Here is a 17785-nt window from a genome sequence, read left to right as displayed (position 1 = left end):
GACCCCTGTCCTTGGCTCAGAAACAGTGGCCCCCAAAGTGGCCTCGGTTGAACCTAGGCCCTGCAGGGCCAGAGAGACGTCACCGCAGCCTGACGGAAGGCCGGGACCGAGGTGAGAGGCACCAGCTTGAGGCAGACCACGGGGACACGAAGTGTCGTCCGCTGGGAGGAAGAACTCTGCTGCCTGGCGGTGGGAGCGGGAGAGGACGGCCGTGGCCGCGGAGCAGGTGCGGGGCGCGCAGGCGGCGGGGAAGCAGGAGGGCGCGGGCAGCCCCGAGTGCTCCGCCGGGAAGGGCTGGTAGGTGGAGCTGAGGATGTTTGGACAAGGAAACTCTTTGAAGCTTTTCTCTCGTCCTCGCTCCTCGGGACCTGGTCCCCTCCCCTCCATAAAGCCATTAGCTTCTGGTGCCAGCCCTATCTCCGCTCCATCTCTCTCGGTTCCAGCCGGTGCATCCGCAGACCTGCCCCGGGGCCGGCGGGCGCTCACTGGGGGCGGGGGCGCCCTTCGGAGGAGAGGCCGCGGGGAGCGCCGCAGGCTGGGGGCCGGTCGCTTCCGAGCGGGCTCTGCATGACAAAGGGGAAGGGGCAAGTGTCTCCTTTGATCCGCTCCCTGCCGCCCCGCACACCTGCCTGTGGATGCCCCAGCCCTGCCGAGACCTCGAGAGGAACAACCGAAGGGGGTGCGGGAAAGGCCGTGTCCCAGCTCTCCTGGATCCTGCGCAGGCCACCTTCCTCTCTTGGTGGCCCCGGGGCAAAATCATTTCCCAGGCTGACGACCCAAGGCCCCTGCCGCCCCCTCCCGGAGAGCCCGGAGAGCTCGCAGCGCGGGAGCGGCGCGGTGAGACGGGGCGGGCGCGCGTGTGCGCGACGCTGCAGGTGCGGGGCCCGGCGGCGGCCTCGCGGGGCGAGTGGGGCGCGCCCCAGATGGGGGCGAAGGGAGACAAGGGCGGGGGTGAGTCGGCGGGGGCGTGTTTGCTAGGCCCGCGCCGGGGTCCAGAGCGTGGAGTTTCCGTAGGTGTCGGAGGGCTCAGGGCAAGGTGTTCTTTGGGGACACAGGCACCGGCGCCGGTGAAGAAAGGCCAAGGTGTGGGAGGCTCTGGAGCTACCAGGGAAGGGGCTGGCTTCTGGAAGATGTCTCCTGGCACAGACATTCGATGCAAGAGATGCCGCCAGGGCGGGGGTTGGCTGGGTCCCCAGCGCTACGCCTCCAGGGCCACCCAGGAAGGCACCACCTCTGCCACCAAGGCTTTCGCGGTGGGCGGTTCGCCGTGTGGCTTTTACACTTCTCAGAGAAGGTGCCTTGAGAAAGTGAAAAGTCCTTGCTCTGTGAGCAAGGGTTGGGATTTGGAAAACTTGTTTAGGGCGAGAAGGGTACAGATGGAGAAGGAAACCTTTTCGGGTGTAGGTGAATCTAAGTCACGAATTTTATTTTAACCTTCACAAAGGAGAGCCTGATGGTCAGCGAAATTAGTCACTGGGCTGGAGTGAGAGGCAAAAGGGAGGCGTGGACGGGATGGTCCCCATTCCCCTGGGTGTTCTGCGACAGAGCATGCTCTGTTCTTGAAATGATTCTTCATTTCTCTTTTCTGGTTTCTCAGCTCATTGTTTCCCTGGTAATTAGGCCCTGCGTAGGGTTCCCACAGTTTGGGGTAGGAGACATGAAAGTCCTAGGGTGAGAAGATAAGCAGTAGGGATGGAGGCTGGGAAGAATCGGAATTTCTTTGCAGGGAGCAGAACTTGACTCTAGGTCCACCCCAGAGCCCCTCCTGTGCTCCCCGCCCACTCTCCTAGTTCCCTTATCTGTTGCATTTCCACACTGATCCTCCCTTCCCTTCTGTCTTCTCCAGGGAGCCCCGTTCTGGAAGCTGCCAGTACCAGGGCACTGGGGAGGGCTGAGGCCGACCATGCCCAGTCTGCTGCTGCTGTTCGCGGCTGCTCTGCTCTCCAGCTGGGCTCAGCTTCTGACAGATGCCAGCTCCTGGTGGTGAGTGGGGGGCTCAAGTCCTGCTACCACAGCCTAAGGCCTCCTTCGGTAATTGAGCTGTGGAGAAAGGATACCATGTGTCATGACCATGTCTCATCCATAGGAATGCTAAGGACCTCTTTTATCCCACGAAAACTAGGACAGCCTGCCCTCCCCTGCCCCCAGAGGTAAGGGTTCCCTGAGGATAAAGGATCAGCTCAGTTGTTTTTTTTCTCTGATCCTGTCCAAATTCCCTTTCCCTGGACCTTCCTCCATCCCCATGAATTCTTGTTGTTGGGTCAACAAGAATATTGATACCCAATAGTTGGATTTTGTGGGGGTTTTTGCTTTTTTTTTTTTGTTTTTTGCTGGCAGGCACAGGAAGAGTAGAGTTCCTATATTACAAGTCTGAAGACCGGATGAAGGATTTGCAGGACCGTGTCTGGCTTTCTTCTTGTGTCTTTAAGGCTATCATCACTGTTAAGTCAATGGCAATGGCAGGCGATTGCCACCAATCTTGCATGGTCTATGCCCTGCTCACATTTTTACTTAGATGGCAAATCCACAGCCTTCTCATCGGACTGAACACTGTATATGACTGGCAGATGATGAGCAAAAGGGAGACCCCCAAACTGATGCAGGGTGGGGGAGGGGAGGCGTGGCAGTGGAGACATGAGACTATATTGTGAGGTGTGTAAACTGGGTCCTGTTTTAAGGCCTGAGGGAAGTTCCACTTAAAGGGGCTGATTGCTTGCCAGCACATATCCTGCACTAATCCCTCCAACTCCTTGAGTAGCGCAGTGCTCTCCTGCTGAGCCTTGGCTCTCTTTGCCCCCTGCCCTGCCCCTGTCTCCTCTGCCTGTGCCCATCCTTAAGACCTGGTCAAATTCTGGCCGTCCCCTTATAAAGGCTTCTCCTCAGCTGTAAGAGCCCCCTGTCGCATCTCCATGGATCCAGAAGCGCCAGTCTGCCCTACGTATCTGGCATCTCACGTGCCATTTGTGGTAATGCCTCAGCTTCCCTCAGTTTGTCCTTTGAAGGAGGCACTCTGTTTTACTAATTTTCCTTTCCAAGTCCTTAGTCCAGGGCCTTGTACCCAGGCAAGCACTGGGTAAATGTGTCGAATGAATGTTGTAATGCTGCACACGGGCCCTCGCTCACCCGCCGGCCGCTTTTCCCCTTTCTGCATTGCTGTCCTAGGTCATTAGCTATGAGCCCGGTGCAGAGACCCGAGATGTTTATCATCGGTGCCCAGCCTGTCTGCAGTCAACTTCCTGGGCTCTCCCCTGGCCAGAGAAAGCTGTGCCAGTTGTACCAGGAGCACATGGCCTACATAGGGGAGGGAGCCAAGACGGGCATCAAGGAGTGCCAGCACCAGTTCCGGCAGAGGCGGTGGAACTGCAGCACGGTGGACAACACATCTGTCTTTGGCAGAGTCATGCAGATAGGTAAGAGGCCTGGCCAGTGGGGCCTGGCCAAAGGAGCTATGCTCAGCTTGCTTGGCAGCAGTGTGCAAGACGGGGAGAGGCACTCGGAGGCCCCGGAGAACCCTTGAATCACCCTGGGGCAGACTGTTAGTGACTCTTTCTGGGCGGGGGCAGAACATCTGAGTTGAGTTAGAGAGGATTAGGAGACCGGCCCACCACCACTGCCTGTGTCTCTCTGTGCAACTAGCACCTCCTGTTCTGGTTTTTTCATTTGGTTGGTTGGGGTTTGTTTGTTTGTTTTAGAGCCTGGAGTAGGGAACCAACAATTGCAGCCCTGAATGTCTGTAGGATTTTTGCCTCTTCTACTTGGAGCCTTGAAAGAGAGAGGGAAACGAGGGGCCAAACTGGTGATAGCTGTCAATAACCCGACCAGACCCAGCCCTGGCTTTTTCATTTGAAAGGGGATGTGTGTGAGGGGGGGGGAAGGGGTCAGACTAAAGACAAAGATGAGAGGGAGAGGGCTCATCCCCCTGGATTCCTGTCCCTTCCCCTCTCCCAAGCTGGCCGGGGTTCTTTGGCTGCCCTATTGCTTAGATGGAGGTGTGATCTAAGGTCTAATTGTTGTAGGTCCTTTTGAAATGCAATCCTCCCCTCCCTGGCAAGAAATTGAGAAATCCGGCCCTATTCTACTGGGTCTTATCCCCAGGGCCATAAAAGGAAGGTGTTAGAACACTGTATTGGTCCTGTCTCCCAGAACAGTTCCCCTGAAAAGGCCACATTCTGGAGTTACCTGAGGCTGGGGCTTTCCCAAAGAATTCCTTTAGCCTGTCAAGGGAGTAGGGGAGTTAGAGATTTGGGGCTCTGCCTTTATCACCCTCCCACTTCCTCCAGACCTCTTTCCCTCCCCGCTCTGCCCATATTGAGAGGTAGAGCTGGGGGAAGCACACTTTGAACCACGGCGCGTGGCTTCCTTTGGTATCAGCACAAGGTACACAGAAGCAATGTTCATGTGTTCCTGTGACAGCCTTAGGGGGCACCTTTCCCCAAACAGTGGACTTGGGGGCTTACTAGGATTGATTCACAGTGTATTGATTCTTCTCAAATCCGTTGGTATTTGTCCCTTTCTCCTGGAGAAAAGTCTAGGTCAGCAGCACTTCCTGCCCGTGTTCTGGGTGAGGAAACCAGGATGACCCAGCTGTGGAGAGAGGCTCCCTCTCCTCACTCCAAGGGAGCTAATGTTTATGGGGGACCCAGTGTATGCTGGACATTGGCTAGATCTTTTTTATGTGTCATTTTGTGTGAGTGAGGCTTTAGGAAAGAAAGGGGTTGGCAGGAATAGAAGCTCTGCTGGGTTCGGAGTTGCGTAGCGGAATGACTTGGCAAAGCAGGCCCATCAAAGAGAGCACATCTCTCTGCACCTCATTCTGGGCCAGAATGGAACCCTTCTGTTTGCCTAATTTTCCCCAGTCCTTTTTGTAGCTTCCCTGAGGGGCTTATGCTACCTGGGCATCTGTCCTCCCTTTGGCCCTCTGGGCCCTGAGTAGCTCCTGGCAAATCCTCTTACTTTTTTTTTTTTTTTTTTTTTTTGAGACAGGGTCTTGCTCTGTCTCCCCAGCTAGAGAGCTGTTCCTGGGCTCAAGGGATCCTCCTCCCGCAGCCTCCCTAGTAGCTGGGACTACAAGTGCTTGCACGGTGCCTGGCTAATTGTTTCTATTTTTAGCAGAGATGGGGCTCACTCGCTCTTGCTCAGGCTGATCTCAAACTCCTGATCCTCCTCTGCCTCCCAGAGGGCTAGGGCTACAGGCATGAGCCACCATGCCCGCCATGGTACTCTTATGTCTGCCTTCCAGAGCTTCCTTTCTTCTTGGAAGCTGCTGCAAAGTCCGTCGCCAGAGGGCAGCAGAGCAGCTCAGAGGAACTTCCGGTGTGTCACCCAGCCTCTGCCTGGGGAGCAGAGAGAGACACCTTCCTGGTAGTTGGGCTGCTATGGAACAGAGAGGGCATGATGTCATTCTGCTGTCTCCTTGTAGGGCGAAGACGCAAGTCTCTCGAGTAGCTCCGTGGCTGCTGGCTGGTTTATTAGCCTTTTATCCTTGAGATGGCTTGAGTTTCAACTCTGGACTGTTGCGCACACAGATAAGCCTCCACATTGCTTACCCATTGTGGAGCCTGAGGCACCTCTTTCTTGCCGGGCGTAGCAATAGTAATCCGCACTCCCAGGCTCACTAGAGGGTCCAAACGCTGCCCCGTGAAGGCAGAGCTACCCACACTAGGCGTCTAATGCAGCCCTGACCAGAAGAGGCAGGAGGAGTGACTGCAAGAGACAGCTGATGCACCTGGGGACAAATCCGGGTCCCAAACCGGAGTACACAATATCTGCTGTATCATGTTTAGCTGCAGGTACATCATTTTAAAAGGCAATTCTGAGAGGGCTGGTTCAACTCTGAAAAGCATGTTTGCTAAAGCATGATGGAAAGAAATCAGACATATGTAGCTTGGAAAGGAGAAAATGTAAAAGGCTTCTTAGTTGTTTTCAAACACTGAAGAGCTGTCAAATGGAAAAGGGATCACTGTGCAGCTGCAGCGGGAGGGAGTCATAGGGAGGCATATTTCAGCTTCGTCTAAGAAAGAACATTCTGGTGATTAGAGTCATTTGAAAAAGATGGAATGTGTTGCCTTGAAACCTAGCCGCTTCTCTAGGGTGCAGGGAAAGGAATACTCTCAGGGGACACAGCCTGGCTCGGGGCTGCCACCTCACAGGCTCCATCCTCTTCCCGGGTGCCGAGTCAGGGTGGAAGCTACGTTTTAGAAAGATGAGTTCCTCCAAGTGGGGCCCAGCGCTCCTTCCTGAAGGCCCGCTTGGCCGTCTTACCATGCAGGCTCTGTCACAGCCTTGCTGTCACAGCCTCACTGCCCTTGGCTCTGGTGTGGTTCAGCACCAACACAAATGTCAAGCATGTGCTGTTGGCTGAATCACCAGTGTAACCTCCTGCCATCTTTCAGGTTTTTCTTGGGCAGTTCCTGTTTCACAACTGACCAGAAGCCGACCACTGGTTAATTGAGAAAAACTGACTCACCCAGTGTGCTCTGGTTGCAAATCACCCTGTGCTGTGCCTAGACAATCAAGAGGCAGGGCAAGGTGGGAGGTCATGCTAGACCTACAATGGACTGCAGACTGCTTCCCCATCCACTGCCAGGACAGGCTTGTGGGGTGTCTACCTCTGACTGGGGAGACTTGGGAGAGGAGGAAAGAGAGGGCAGAAGGTTCTGCCTGGTTTGATCTCTGAGATGAGAATTGTATCTGTTTCCTGCCAAGAACCACTCTCTTCTCTCCATATCTGAGTCCTTATGAATATTATTTATTATTTCTTATAATAGCTTTTTTGAGATATATAATTCACGGACCGTACAATTCACCATTTTAAAGTGTGCAATTCAGTGGCTTTTAGTATACTCTCAGGGTTGTGCAACCATCACCACTGTTTAATTCCAGAACATTCTCATTACCCCATAGAGAAAGGCACACCCATCAGCTGTCTCGCTCCATCCCCCAACCTCCAACCCTAGGCAACCGCTAATCTTTCTGTCTCTAAGTATTTGCCTATACTGACATTTCATATAAATGAGATCATACAATATGTGGCCTTGGTGACTGGCTCCTTTTACTTAGCATAGTGATTTAAAGGCTCGTCCATGCTGTGGCGTATGCCGGTACTTTATTCCCTTTGTGGCTGAATAATATTCCATTGCACGGATAATACCACATCTCATTTATCCATTTTTCCATTGATGGACAGTAGTGTTGTTTCCACTTTTTGGCTATCATGAATAATGCTGCCGTGAGCATTCATGAGGGGTTTTTTGTGTGGACATGTTTTCATTTCTGTCGGCACACAGGCATGTCTCAGAGATACTGCGGGTTCGGTTCCAGACCACAGCAACAAAGTGACTCTCACAACAAAGCTAGTCACGTGGATTTTTTTTTTGGCTTCCCAGTGCATAGAAAAGTTATGTTTACATTATACCATAGTCTATAAAGTGTGCCATAGCATTATATCTAAAAAATAATGTACATACCTTAATTAAAAATACTTTATTGCTAAAAAATGCTGACACAGACACAAAGTGAGCACATGCTGTTGGAAAAATGGCACTGGTAGACATGTCCACACAGAATTGCTACAAACTTCATTTTGTAAAAAAAAAGGCAATATCTGCAAAGCACAATAAAGTGAAGTGCAATAAAACAAGAAGGTGTGCCTATATTTTTAGGAGTGGAATTACCGGGTCATGTGGTAACTATATTTAACCTTTTGAAGAACTGCCAGACTATTTTCCAAAGCAGCTACACTGTTTAACATTCCTGCCAACAGTACAGGAAGGTTCCAGTTTTTCCATATCTTCACCAACTTATTATTACTGTTTTTTGTTTTGTTTTGTTTTGTTTTGTTTTGAGGCAGGGTTTCACTCTGTTGCCCAGGCTGGAGCGTGGTGGAGTGATCATAGCTCGCAGTAGCCTCCAACTCCTGGGCTCTAAAGATCCTCCCACCTCAGGTGCATGCCACCATGCCTGGTTAATTTAAAAAAATTTTTTTAGAGACAGGGTCTCACTATGTTGCCCGGCTGGTCTTGAACTCCTGGCCTCAAGCGATCCTCCCTCCTCAGACTCCTGAGTAGCTGGGATTACAGGTGTGAGCCACCGCCCCTGGCTATTACCTATCTTTTTGATTATAGTCATCTTAGTAGATGCGAAGTGGTATTTTCTTGTGATTTTGGTTTGCATTTCTCTGGTAGCTGTGTATTTTTTATAGAGATTATATTGAAGTAGAACATACATCATATGAGTTTTTAAGTGGTTTGCTAAAGTAATAATGAGGAGCGTAGCTGGGATTTTCTACTGGAAAATGGTCTGGAAGAACTGTGCTGAGTGTCTGAAGTTGCAGGTACCATAGATGTGGTCCTGGTGCTCTTGACTTTAGGAGACTGAGTGGATCTTACGGGACAGAGAGGGAGACAGTTTGGATTCTTCTGGACATTGTCATCCTAGTTGACTTTCATCTCTTGGTCTGTGCTCTAGTTAGATGATGGCGGCAACAAAAAAAGACAAATGTGTAGCTCATAGGGTGGTGAGAAAGGAATTTTTGCCAGGACACAGAGTCCTGCTATCGATCCCATGATGTCCCCTCCGTCTCCTGTCAGGCTCGTGTTGTGGAAGTGTCTAAATGCCCACTCTCCCCGCCCCCAGGCGTCTCCCTCCTGGGAATCCACAGGCCGTGTAGACCTCTGCAGCGGGTATTAGTGCAGGCCAGGGCTGAGCGATTCGTTTTATTCTGTGTGGTCTCCTAGGGCAGAGCTGGGCCAAGGGGCAGAAGCAAACACCAGGCGGGTTTCAGCCCTTGATAATGAGGCTGGAGCCGTGGCCCCGCAGTGTCACAGCAGCGCTGCAGGGACAGCCGGAGGAGGTGGGGAGGCGGGGAGGCGGCCAGGGCTGCCCGGGCGGGAGTCGCCGGCTACCTGTCCGCTGTCCTCCGCAGGCAGCCGCGAGACCGCCTTCACCTACGCCGTGAGCGCCGCGGGCGTGGTCAACGCCATCAGCCGCGCCTGCCGCGAGGGCGAGCTGTCCACCTGCGGCTGCAGCCGCGCCGCGCGGCCCAAGGACCTGCCCCGGGACTGGCTGTGGGGTGGCTGTGGGGACAATGTGGAGTACGGCTACCGCTTTGCTAAGGAGTTTGTGGATGCCCGGGAGCGGGAGAAGAACTTTGCCAAGGGATCGGAGGAGCAGGGCAGAGTGCTCATGAACTTGCAGAACAACGAGGCCGGTCGAAGGGTAAGATGGACCTCCCGCCTCCTCCCTCCCCTCCCCTCCTCTCCCCCTCCCGCCCCCTCCCCCTCCCTCCCTCTCCTCCCGCCCCCTCCCTCCCCTCCCCCTCCCTCCTCTCCCCCTCCCGCCCCCTCCTCCCACCCCCCTCCCTCCCCTCCCCCTCCCTCCCTCTCCTCCCGCCCCCTCCCTCCCCTCCCCCTCCCTCCCTCTCCTCCCGCCCCCTCCCTCCCCTCCCTCCTCCTTCCTCCCCTCCCCTTCCTCCTCCCCTCTTCCTTCTCCTCCCGCCCCCTCCCTCCCCTCCCCCTCCCTCTCCTCCTCCCGCCGCCCCCTCCTTCCTCCCTCCCTGCACATTGTAGATCAATGGGTCAAGGAAGCCAGTTCATGGGACCCTGAAGATTCTTACCCTATGGTTGCTGACCTAGATGCTCACGTTATTGAACAAATCCCTTTGAAAATGCTCCATTTCCCAATGGGCACATGTGATTGTCTTTTTTTTTTTTTTTTGAGACAGAATCTCACTCTGTCGCAGTGGTGTCACCAAAGCTCACTGCAACCTGACTCCTGGTCTCAAGTGATCCTCCCACCTCAGCCTGACTACAGGCACGCGCCACCATGCCTGGATAATTTTTCTGTTTTTAGTTAGAGATGGTCTTGGTCTTGCTCTTGCTCAGGCTCGTCTCGAACTCCTGGGTTCAAGCGATCCTCCCACCTCAACCTCCCAGAATGCTAGGATTATGGCCATGAGCTACCACGCCAGGCCTGATTGTCACTTTTTTTTTTTTTTTGAGACAGAATCTTGCTCTGTTGCCCGTGCTTGAGTGCCGTGGCATCAGCCTAGCTCACAGTAACCTCAAACTCCTGGGCTTAAGCAATCCTCCTGCCTCAGCCTCCTGAGTAGCTGGGACTACAGGCATGTGCCACTGTGCCCAGCTAAGTTTTTCTATATATATTTTTAGTTGGCCAGATAATTTCTTTCTATTTTTAGTAGAGACGGGGTCTCGCTCTTGCTGAGGCTGGTCTCAAACTCCTGACCTCGAGCAATCCACCCGCCTCGGCCTCCCAGAGTGCTAGGATTACAGGCATGAGCCACCGCGCCCAGCCTGATTGTCACTTCTTAAACCTTATTTATTACTTCACAGGACATCTGTCCCTATAGGATTTAGAAGCATTGTTCGGGTCAGAATTCCAGACATGTGGAGTAGAGTTCTTGTCTTGACTGCCCCTCCTTTGCCACTGGAACAGATAAGACAATTGGAAGTTTCAGCCTAGGGTTTATGATTTGTTAAAGACTCAGGTAAAACCAGAACTGACTTTTAAGAGCTGCTATCATACATATCCAGAAACCCAGCCAAAAACACATTCAGGCATTAATGGCAAGCACATTTCTAGGCTAGGAGTTTTCAAACATGAGTGGAAATGTGAAAAGACAACCATCGTTTTAAGCCTCAAGCAAACAGTCTCACCAATCTCACGTAAGATGTAACCATCTTCTAAGCCTTAATGTCAGTTGGAACTAAAATATAGGTTTTGGGGTGAGCCTGGTTCACCGTATGCACAGAGCTCACCTGGGCAACAGCTTCGGGTTTCCCTGGAAGGCATGCTGCAGATGTGTTCCTTCCCTGCCCGCACCTTGTCAGTGAAGACCCCTCCCCTCTGAGCACATGTATGGCCTCCTCTTTCCTACGGTCTGCCTCGGCCACATGGAACTTGGAGGGCTAGTCCCACAGGGAGCCCTGCCATTGCCGGTTCAGCATAGCCAGCGTCGGCAGGGGTGGAAGGGCAGTGTGGGTGTGCACCCAGGTTTCCCCTTAGAAAGTTCTGAGGTCTGGGGGATGGGAGGAACTTTCTGCTGGCAAAGGACCTCTCAGGAAACAACACAGACTTCCTTCTTGGAGTGTTGTCCCCACTCAGGTCAGTGTCAGGCCAGCTGGCCCTGGGTGAGGCCTTTCATGAGGCCAAAGGCGAACTAATTAAAAAATGAGAATGGCGATTTCTCAAAAGTTTAATGTTGGTTCACTAGTGATTCAGTAACAGGATATGGACATATTTCTAAAAAGGTGTTTTTATATATCAAAATTTTTTAAAACAAAATGTTTTAACATTAACTCATGTTTTATAGGAGCACATATCAAAGAAATGTCTTTCTTAGGAATCGGGATCTTGGAATATTGGCCTGATAGAGCATGGCACACCCGTGTGCATTTAGCCTCATCAGTCCTGGGACATCAAGTAGACATTAGAATTGGTTCTTTGCCCGGTGTCTTCCTTACGCATCCTCCACCAGGGGCCAGTTCTGTTCAGTCAGAAATGGATGTGTCTACGTAGAGGGTGATGTTAGGAGTTCTGGCCATGGCTCTAATCTGCGGTTACTGTGGAATAAGCCAGGGCAGAGAGACCAGAGCCGTCTCAGAGAACGTCTCTGGGGGCATCTGTGGAGCTGCCCCAGGCTTGCAAGCTTTCCTGTCTTTGGGCAGTCCATTTGCCTGAAACTTTGGGTGTCTAACCCTGCAGAGTAGAGAGAGATCAGTGAAAATCTTCACTTTATGTCTTGAATGCCCACATTCTATTCATTTTTCAAGATCCTAGTTCAAATAAAACCTACTCCTTAGAATCTTCCCCATTCCCTATGGCCAGTAGTGCCTCTCGCATCTGTACTTGATTAGAGCATTCGGTGCTATTCACAAGCTCTTTCTTACCCTGCTTGTACCTTGTTGGCTGTGGGCTCCTGAGGACAGCAATGGCACTCTCGACCTCTTTGTGCCAACCTTTGCTGCTTCCTGGAGAGAAGGCCCACATTGCTCCCAGCAGAGGTCAAATGCACGGAGGTGCTTTCTGGCTCTGCTCTTCCTGTGACAAGGGGGCCTCCTGGCCTCCTGGCCTCACGCCCTGGAGGGAGAGGAGCAAACACATTAGCTCTTCCTCTTCCCTGGCAGTCTTGACCCCTCCTGCTGGCTCCTGGGTTTTATGGCCCCGGATGGTTTGTTTGTTTGTGCTGGGCCTTATCTAGGTCCCTCCTCCCCTCCCCCCCAGTTCCTGCTGCACACCTTCCCTCACTGCCTGCAGACCCCATGCCTCTTCTTTCCCGAAGCCCTTTATCTCTCTCCCTTTGCCTCTGTCTGCTCCAGGTTGGGAATTCCTGTCCCTCTATTTTTCATCCCCTCTCCAAGGAACAGGCCTGGGCCATCAATCACCATCTGAGGCCAAAGGTACTGGGCTGCTGCCTGGTCACACCTACACAAAAGCTCTTCAGGAAGCACTGAATGGCGGTGGGGCTGGAAAGTGCCCTGGGCTAGTGTTTCAAAGCACCAGATTTTTTTTTTTTTTTTTTTTTTTTTAAAAAACAGATGATCCAGGATCTGACATCTTGGCCACAGAGTAAGTCTTGGGCATACTTTGCTTGACATTTCTCTTGGCCTTTAAGAGTCTCTAGTAGCTCCATTTTAGACACTGATGGCAAAACCAGTGGGTTGATATTGTTTTGTCACTCAAGAGTTTTGAGCATTTTCCAGATAAAAGCCTGGTGCCTAATCCCAGTGACATTCCTGTCAGTCACCAAGCCCAACAAACCATTAGACAGAAGTGGAAGAGGAACTTAAGAGAGGGCTTTGCCAGGGGGCGAGATGTAGAGCTAAAACAATGTTTAAAGCATTTTATTGCTTTTTGAGTTAGCAGGATGGGCCCAAAATTGGAGTTTCCCCCTCCCCTACCAAAGGAGCTTATGTATATAATCAATAGTAATATATGAAAAAATAGAGATATTGTGCTTTCGACAATGTCTTCGAATTAAAGGAAGGATGGAATGGGTGTCTGAACCATGAGCACAGTGACGCTCCTCTTGGATTTGTTTGTTTTCTTAAAATTCTTGTCTTTGCCCAGTGGAGGCTTGCTCTGACTCCGCCTCCCCAAATCTCCCTGTTTGCTCCCAGGAGATGCTTATCCCTAAGCAGGAAGGTACACAGTTCTAATGCTTCCCTCTCTACGCTAAGGACCATTTCCAGAGGAATGCAGGGCCAGCTCAGACCTGGGGATTTGGGCCAGAAGGGTAATTGCAGGTCCTGTCTTTGAAGTGCCTGTTGGAATAGGGTGTCAATTCCTTTCTGCCTCAGGCCTGGAGCAACCAGGCCAAGTGCTGGTGCCTTAACCTTGGGGAGGAGCCTTCTTCCTTCTCTGTCCTAAGCTACTTTTAAGCCCCAAGATGTGCAGAAGTGATAGTCATTCTGACTTCCTTATGGGTGGCCTTGAAGATTAGTGAGCCTCTCTAGAGCTTCAATTTCTCTATCATAAAATAGTAGGAATAATTCTACACCAGAAAAAAAAACTCAAACTCAGGAAGCATTTTGACAGTAGTCATATGAGCTGATGATGGTTACACTGTTTCTTGCACCTGCAGTGGTCTCTGCCCAGTACTGAATAAAAACACAATCTGGGGACTCTTGAAAAGAAATCTAAGAGAAACCCTTGAAAACTGAGTCCTGACTCAGTGGGTAACAATAGCCATGGCATAAGAAAGTGCTGTGCAGCGGGCTTGCATCTTTATTCCGCCATCTGCACTTCTGGGCCTGCTGCCAGGGTTCTTTGCCACAATGCAGCAGTACACTGTCACTGAAAGGCACATTGTGAGCAGCTTCCTGGTCTACTCTTGCTTTTCCATTTTGATTTGGAATAGCTCAAGTTCCAATCCACCCCACAGTGTTATGGTTCTGCGACTGCTGGGGTAGACTTGTTTCCAGGTGACTCGCCCTGCAGGCAGGCCTGCCACCTTGCTGCTCCACTGCACCTTCTTCCTCCACACCAGCCTCTCCCAGGGCAGCGTGTAGGGGGCACTGGGGTGAAAGAAAGTGGTCTTTCTTACAAATGTGATGGCTATGGTGAGGCTCTTGATGACTCTAGTTAGTGAATGAATGGTAACACGGGAAAAGAGACCATTTAATTTTTAGGGCAGAGATGCCCCACCTTTTTGGCACCAGGGACCAATTTCATGAAAGACAATTTTTCCATGGACTGGTGTAGGGAGTGGGTGGTGGTTTCGGGTGATTCAAGTGCATTACATTTATTGTGCAGTCAAACCTCTCTGCCAATGATAATCCGTATTTGCAGTTGCTCTCCAGCGCTAGCATCACCACCTCAGCTCCACCTCAGACCATCGGGCATTGGATTCTCATAAGGAGCCGCAACCTAGATCCCTCGCATGCGCAGTTTACAGTAGGGTTTGCCATCCTATGAGAATCTAATGCCACGGCTGATCTGACAGGAGGCGGGGCTCAGGCAGTGATGGAGCGATGGGGAGGGGCTGTAAATGCTGATGAAGCTTCCTTATGCGGCCACTCACCTCCTGCTGTGTGGCCATGGAACAGTACCGGTCCTCAGCCCAAGGGTTGGGGACCACAGCCTCAGGGGGGTTGACGGGCCCAGGGAGAGCTGTGAGCTAAGCGCGGTCATGCCAGAGGTTTCTGTGATAGCCTTGTGATACAACTGGATTCTTTTTTCCGAGTTGTGCTCCATATTATGCAAAAGCTGGACACATTTTGTTAGTTTTTATTTATTTGTTTGAAACTTTGATCAAGATGGAAATATCTTTCTTTTCTAACTGTGAAAATGCCACATTTATTGCAACAGAGGTTGAGGAATGAAATGAATAAAGTAGAAAGTGAAAGTGATTCAAATGCCACCTTCACAGCGGATTAAGATTAAGAAGGTGCACATTGGCCTCTCCAGCCTTCTTCTCTGCGTTGCTCCTTTTACTTGCTTTCAGTCTGAGCAGCTGAGGGTCCCGGAGAGATCTGTGCACGCATATGACAAGCTCTCTGCCCCCTCTGCACTGTGGCCCCCCTCTGGACCTCTCCCATCAGGGACCCTCCTTCTTACCCCTCCTTTCTCCCCCCACAGGCTGTGTATAAGATGGCAGACGTAGCCTGCAAATGCCACGGTGTCTCAGGCTCCTGCAGCCTCAAGACCTGCTGGCTCCAGCTGGCCGAGTTCCGCAAGGTGGGGGACCAGCTGAAGGAGAAGTACGACAGCGCGGCCGCCATGCGCATCACCCGCAGGGGCAAGCTGGAGCTGGTCAACAGCCGCTTCAACCAGCCCACGCCAGAGGACCTGGTGTACGTGGACCCCAGCCCCGACTACTGTCTGCGCAACGAGACCACGGGCTCCCTGGGCACCCAGGGCCGGCTCTGCAACAAGACTTCAGAGGGCATGGACGGCTGCGAGCTCATGTGCTGCGGCCGTGGCTATGACCAGTTCAAGAGCGTCCAGGTAGAGCGCTGCCACTGCAAGTTCCACTGGTGCTGCTTTGTCAAGTGCAAAAAGTGCACTGAGGTCGTCGACCAGTATGTCTGTAAATAGCCGGGGGGCCACTCCCCCGGCCCTTCCTGCACTCTGCCTCATGAGAGTCTATATTATATAAATCTATATAAATCTATTATATATTTGTATAAATGAGTGGATGGATGCTAAATAATTAAAAGGTGAAAATGGAAAGGAAAATCTTATTTAAGAAATGCTGGAGATCTTTGAGGATTAGACTTTGCTGGTTCCCTACTCCCAGTGGGTGGGCGACAGGGCTTTTTCTCTCCCTCTAATGAGGACTCTCAGGACATAGGGACTTGGAAATATTTACTGTCTGTCCACCGTGGCCTCAGGGAGAGAGGTTGTGGTTGGCTGGAGGAAATGATTTTGTCTGGAGTCTGTCGATTGGATGACTGCCTGTGGCCCCAGCCACTAGGCCAGCAGGCCCTGTGGAAGGAAGGTGGCAGGAACTCAGGTTCAACCTTGATGTCTCCAGGGTCTTGGCCAGAACATAGACTGGTGCAGTAGGAGCCCAGTGCTTTCCTGCTCTTTCATTCACGTGCAGAATCCAGTCACGAGGATGGCTTCTTCCCCCACGGGAGGAGAGGTCCGATGCCTCGACCCGCTGGCACACAGGGATCTGCACCCCCCGACTCCTGGGCCCGTCTTTCCAGCAAGAATTCTTCCTCTTCCACGGCTCACTAGCTCCTGCCGCAAGTCCCTGCGTGGAGAGCAAGGGGCCGTCCGAGCAGCCGTGTCGGGAAAGACGGACCGAGCCCGTGCGCCTGGGCTGCGTGGACGCCGCCCTCCCACACAGGGAAAGATGCTCGTGCTGCTGCTGCTGTCACTCCCCCGCCAAGGGGGCTTCCCGGACCACAGGACGGGTCGTCAGGCCAGGCCTGTTGCGCTGTCTTCATCTCGGCCCCAGATGTTAGTTTCTCTCTGACATTAAACACCCTTCACTGAGGTTTCTCTCCCTTTCGTTATTTGGACACACAATTATCTTTCATGGGCCTCCTTTGATTTTTGACCTGACCTTTAGAAGTCCACTACCCAATGTGGAAGAGGGTGAGGAAACTGAGTCTCCTCAGGGCTCTGGTGTGGTGATTAGAGAGGGACAGGAGGATATTATGAGAACTAAGTAAGGTAATGCATGTAAGTGCTCTCCCCAAGGGCTGGTGCAAAGTTAAACAGTAAATGGTAAATTAATATTACTATTAATAATGAACAAAAGAATTCAGGGATTTAAGTTGAAACCTCACACTTACCCGCCCCACTTTCCTTCTTCCACTTTACAGCCAACCAAGTTCGCCCTGGTTTGTCCCCAGGGCCCCTGGGGAAGCAGAAGTGACGGGGATGCTCTTTGCAGACGTCTGTGTCGCTGTCTGCGGTTCTGGACTCCAGTGTCCGGGGCAGGAGAGAGAGTGAGGCAGAGCTTGGGGGTCAGGAGCAGGTGTCCCCACCCTAGGAAGTGGGGAAGGGGTTATGGACACAGACACAGAGCCAGGCCGCACCGCAGTGACCAGCCTGCAGGGGGCAGGTAACTACATAAAGGCTCAGTTTTACTCTAGAAAACTTTATTTCTGTGGAAATAATGGAATTAATGAGTTAGCTTGGGTTGCGATGATCAAATAGCATCGCAAAACTGTTTAAAAGAGCTTCTGCCTGAAAGTGTCACGGCCATATATACTATTTGTGTCTTCAGTACCTAGAGAAGAACCTTTTGACTTAACAATGGGGAACCTCAGACTTAGGGTCATTTTACCAGTGACGAGTCCACACTGTTACCCAGCTTCTGCTGGTTGACATTTTCAAGGTAACTTTTCATGACAGAAACTGATTGAAGTTAATTGTTCTACAAAAGATGAAAACCATGTCCTTGGCTTATTATTAATAGTTGCCATTTAACCATCGGCACCACATTTAACCATAACTAAGCAGTCACACAGATCAATCGCAACAGCAGAGATTTGAAACACCAGCTGACACGTTCTTCCTGATGTTGCTGTTCTAGCAGTCTGGAGAGATCCTTTGTATCAGGTGCTCAAAGTATTTAGGAGCTAAATCTAATCCATCCTTAGAAACCTCCAGAAATTAGTTGAGAGTGACTTGTCCACAATCCCTGAAAGCCACTCCCATGTTCAGGGAGGGAGACGGGTGATCTGCCGCGCTGAGGCCTCCCTGCAGCGGTGGCGCGGGCGCGGAGTAACCAGGGTTTTCTCTCTGCCGTGGGAGCAGGTCCTGTGCTCAGATGCCAGTGTGAGTGGTGCATCCACTGACCGATTTT

At 51.8% G+C, this 17785-nt stretch overlaps 1 protein-coding gene across 3 annotated transcripts; it reads left to right on the top strand.

Moving 5' to 3' along the window:
• Positions 1–1757: 1757 nt before the first annotated feature.
• WNT5B (Wnt family member 5B) lies at positions 1758–16464 on the top strand. Of its 3 annotated transcripts, none has more exons than XM_045554654.1 (4): positions 1758–1983; positions 3163–3410; positions 8924–9216; positions 15097–16464. In XM_045554654.1, the coding sequence occupies exons 1-4, from the start codon at positions 1904–1906 to the stop codon at positions 15553–15555; spliced, it is 1080 nt and encodes a 359-aa protein (XP_045410610.1). In that variant the 5' UTR covers positions 1758–1903; the 3' UTR covers positions 15556–16464. The 3 variants fall into 3 exon arrangements, with proteins under 3 accessions (XP_045410610.1, XP_045410611.1, XP_045410612.1); XM_045554655.1 differs by having other exon boundaries at positions 1965–2031; XM_045554656.1 differs by lacking the exon at positions 1758–1983 and adding an exon at positions 2129–2150.
• Positions 16465–17785: the final 1321 nt, after the last annotated feature.

The sequence above is a fragment of the Lemur catta genome, chromosome 6 (genome assembly GCF_020740605.2).
Source record: "Lemur catta isolate mLemCat1 chromosome 6, mLemCat1.pri, whole genome shotgun sequence".
Lineage (NCBI taxonomy): Eukaryota > Metazoa > Chordata > Mammalia > Primates > Lemuridae > Lemur > Lemur catta.
Note: the sequence above shows the minus strand (reverse complement) of the source record. Positions and strands in the feature narration are given on the sequence as shown.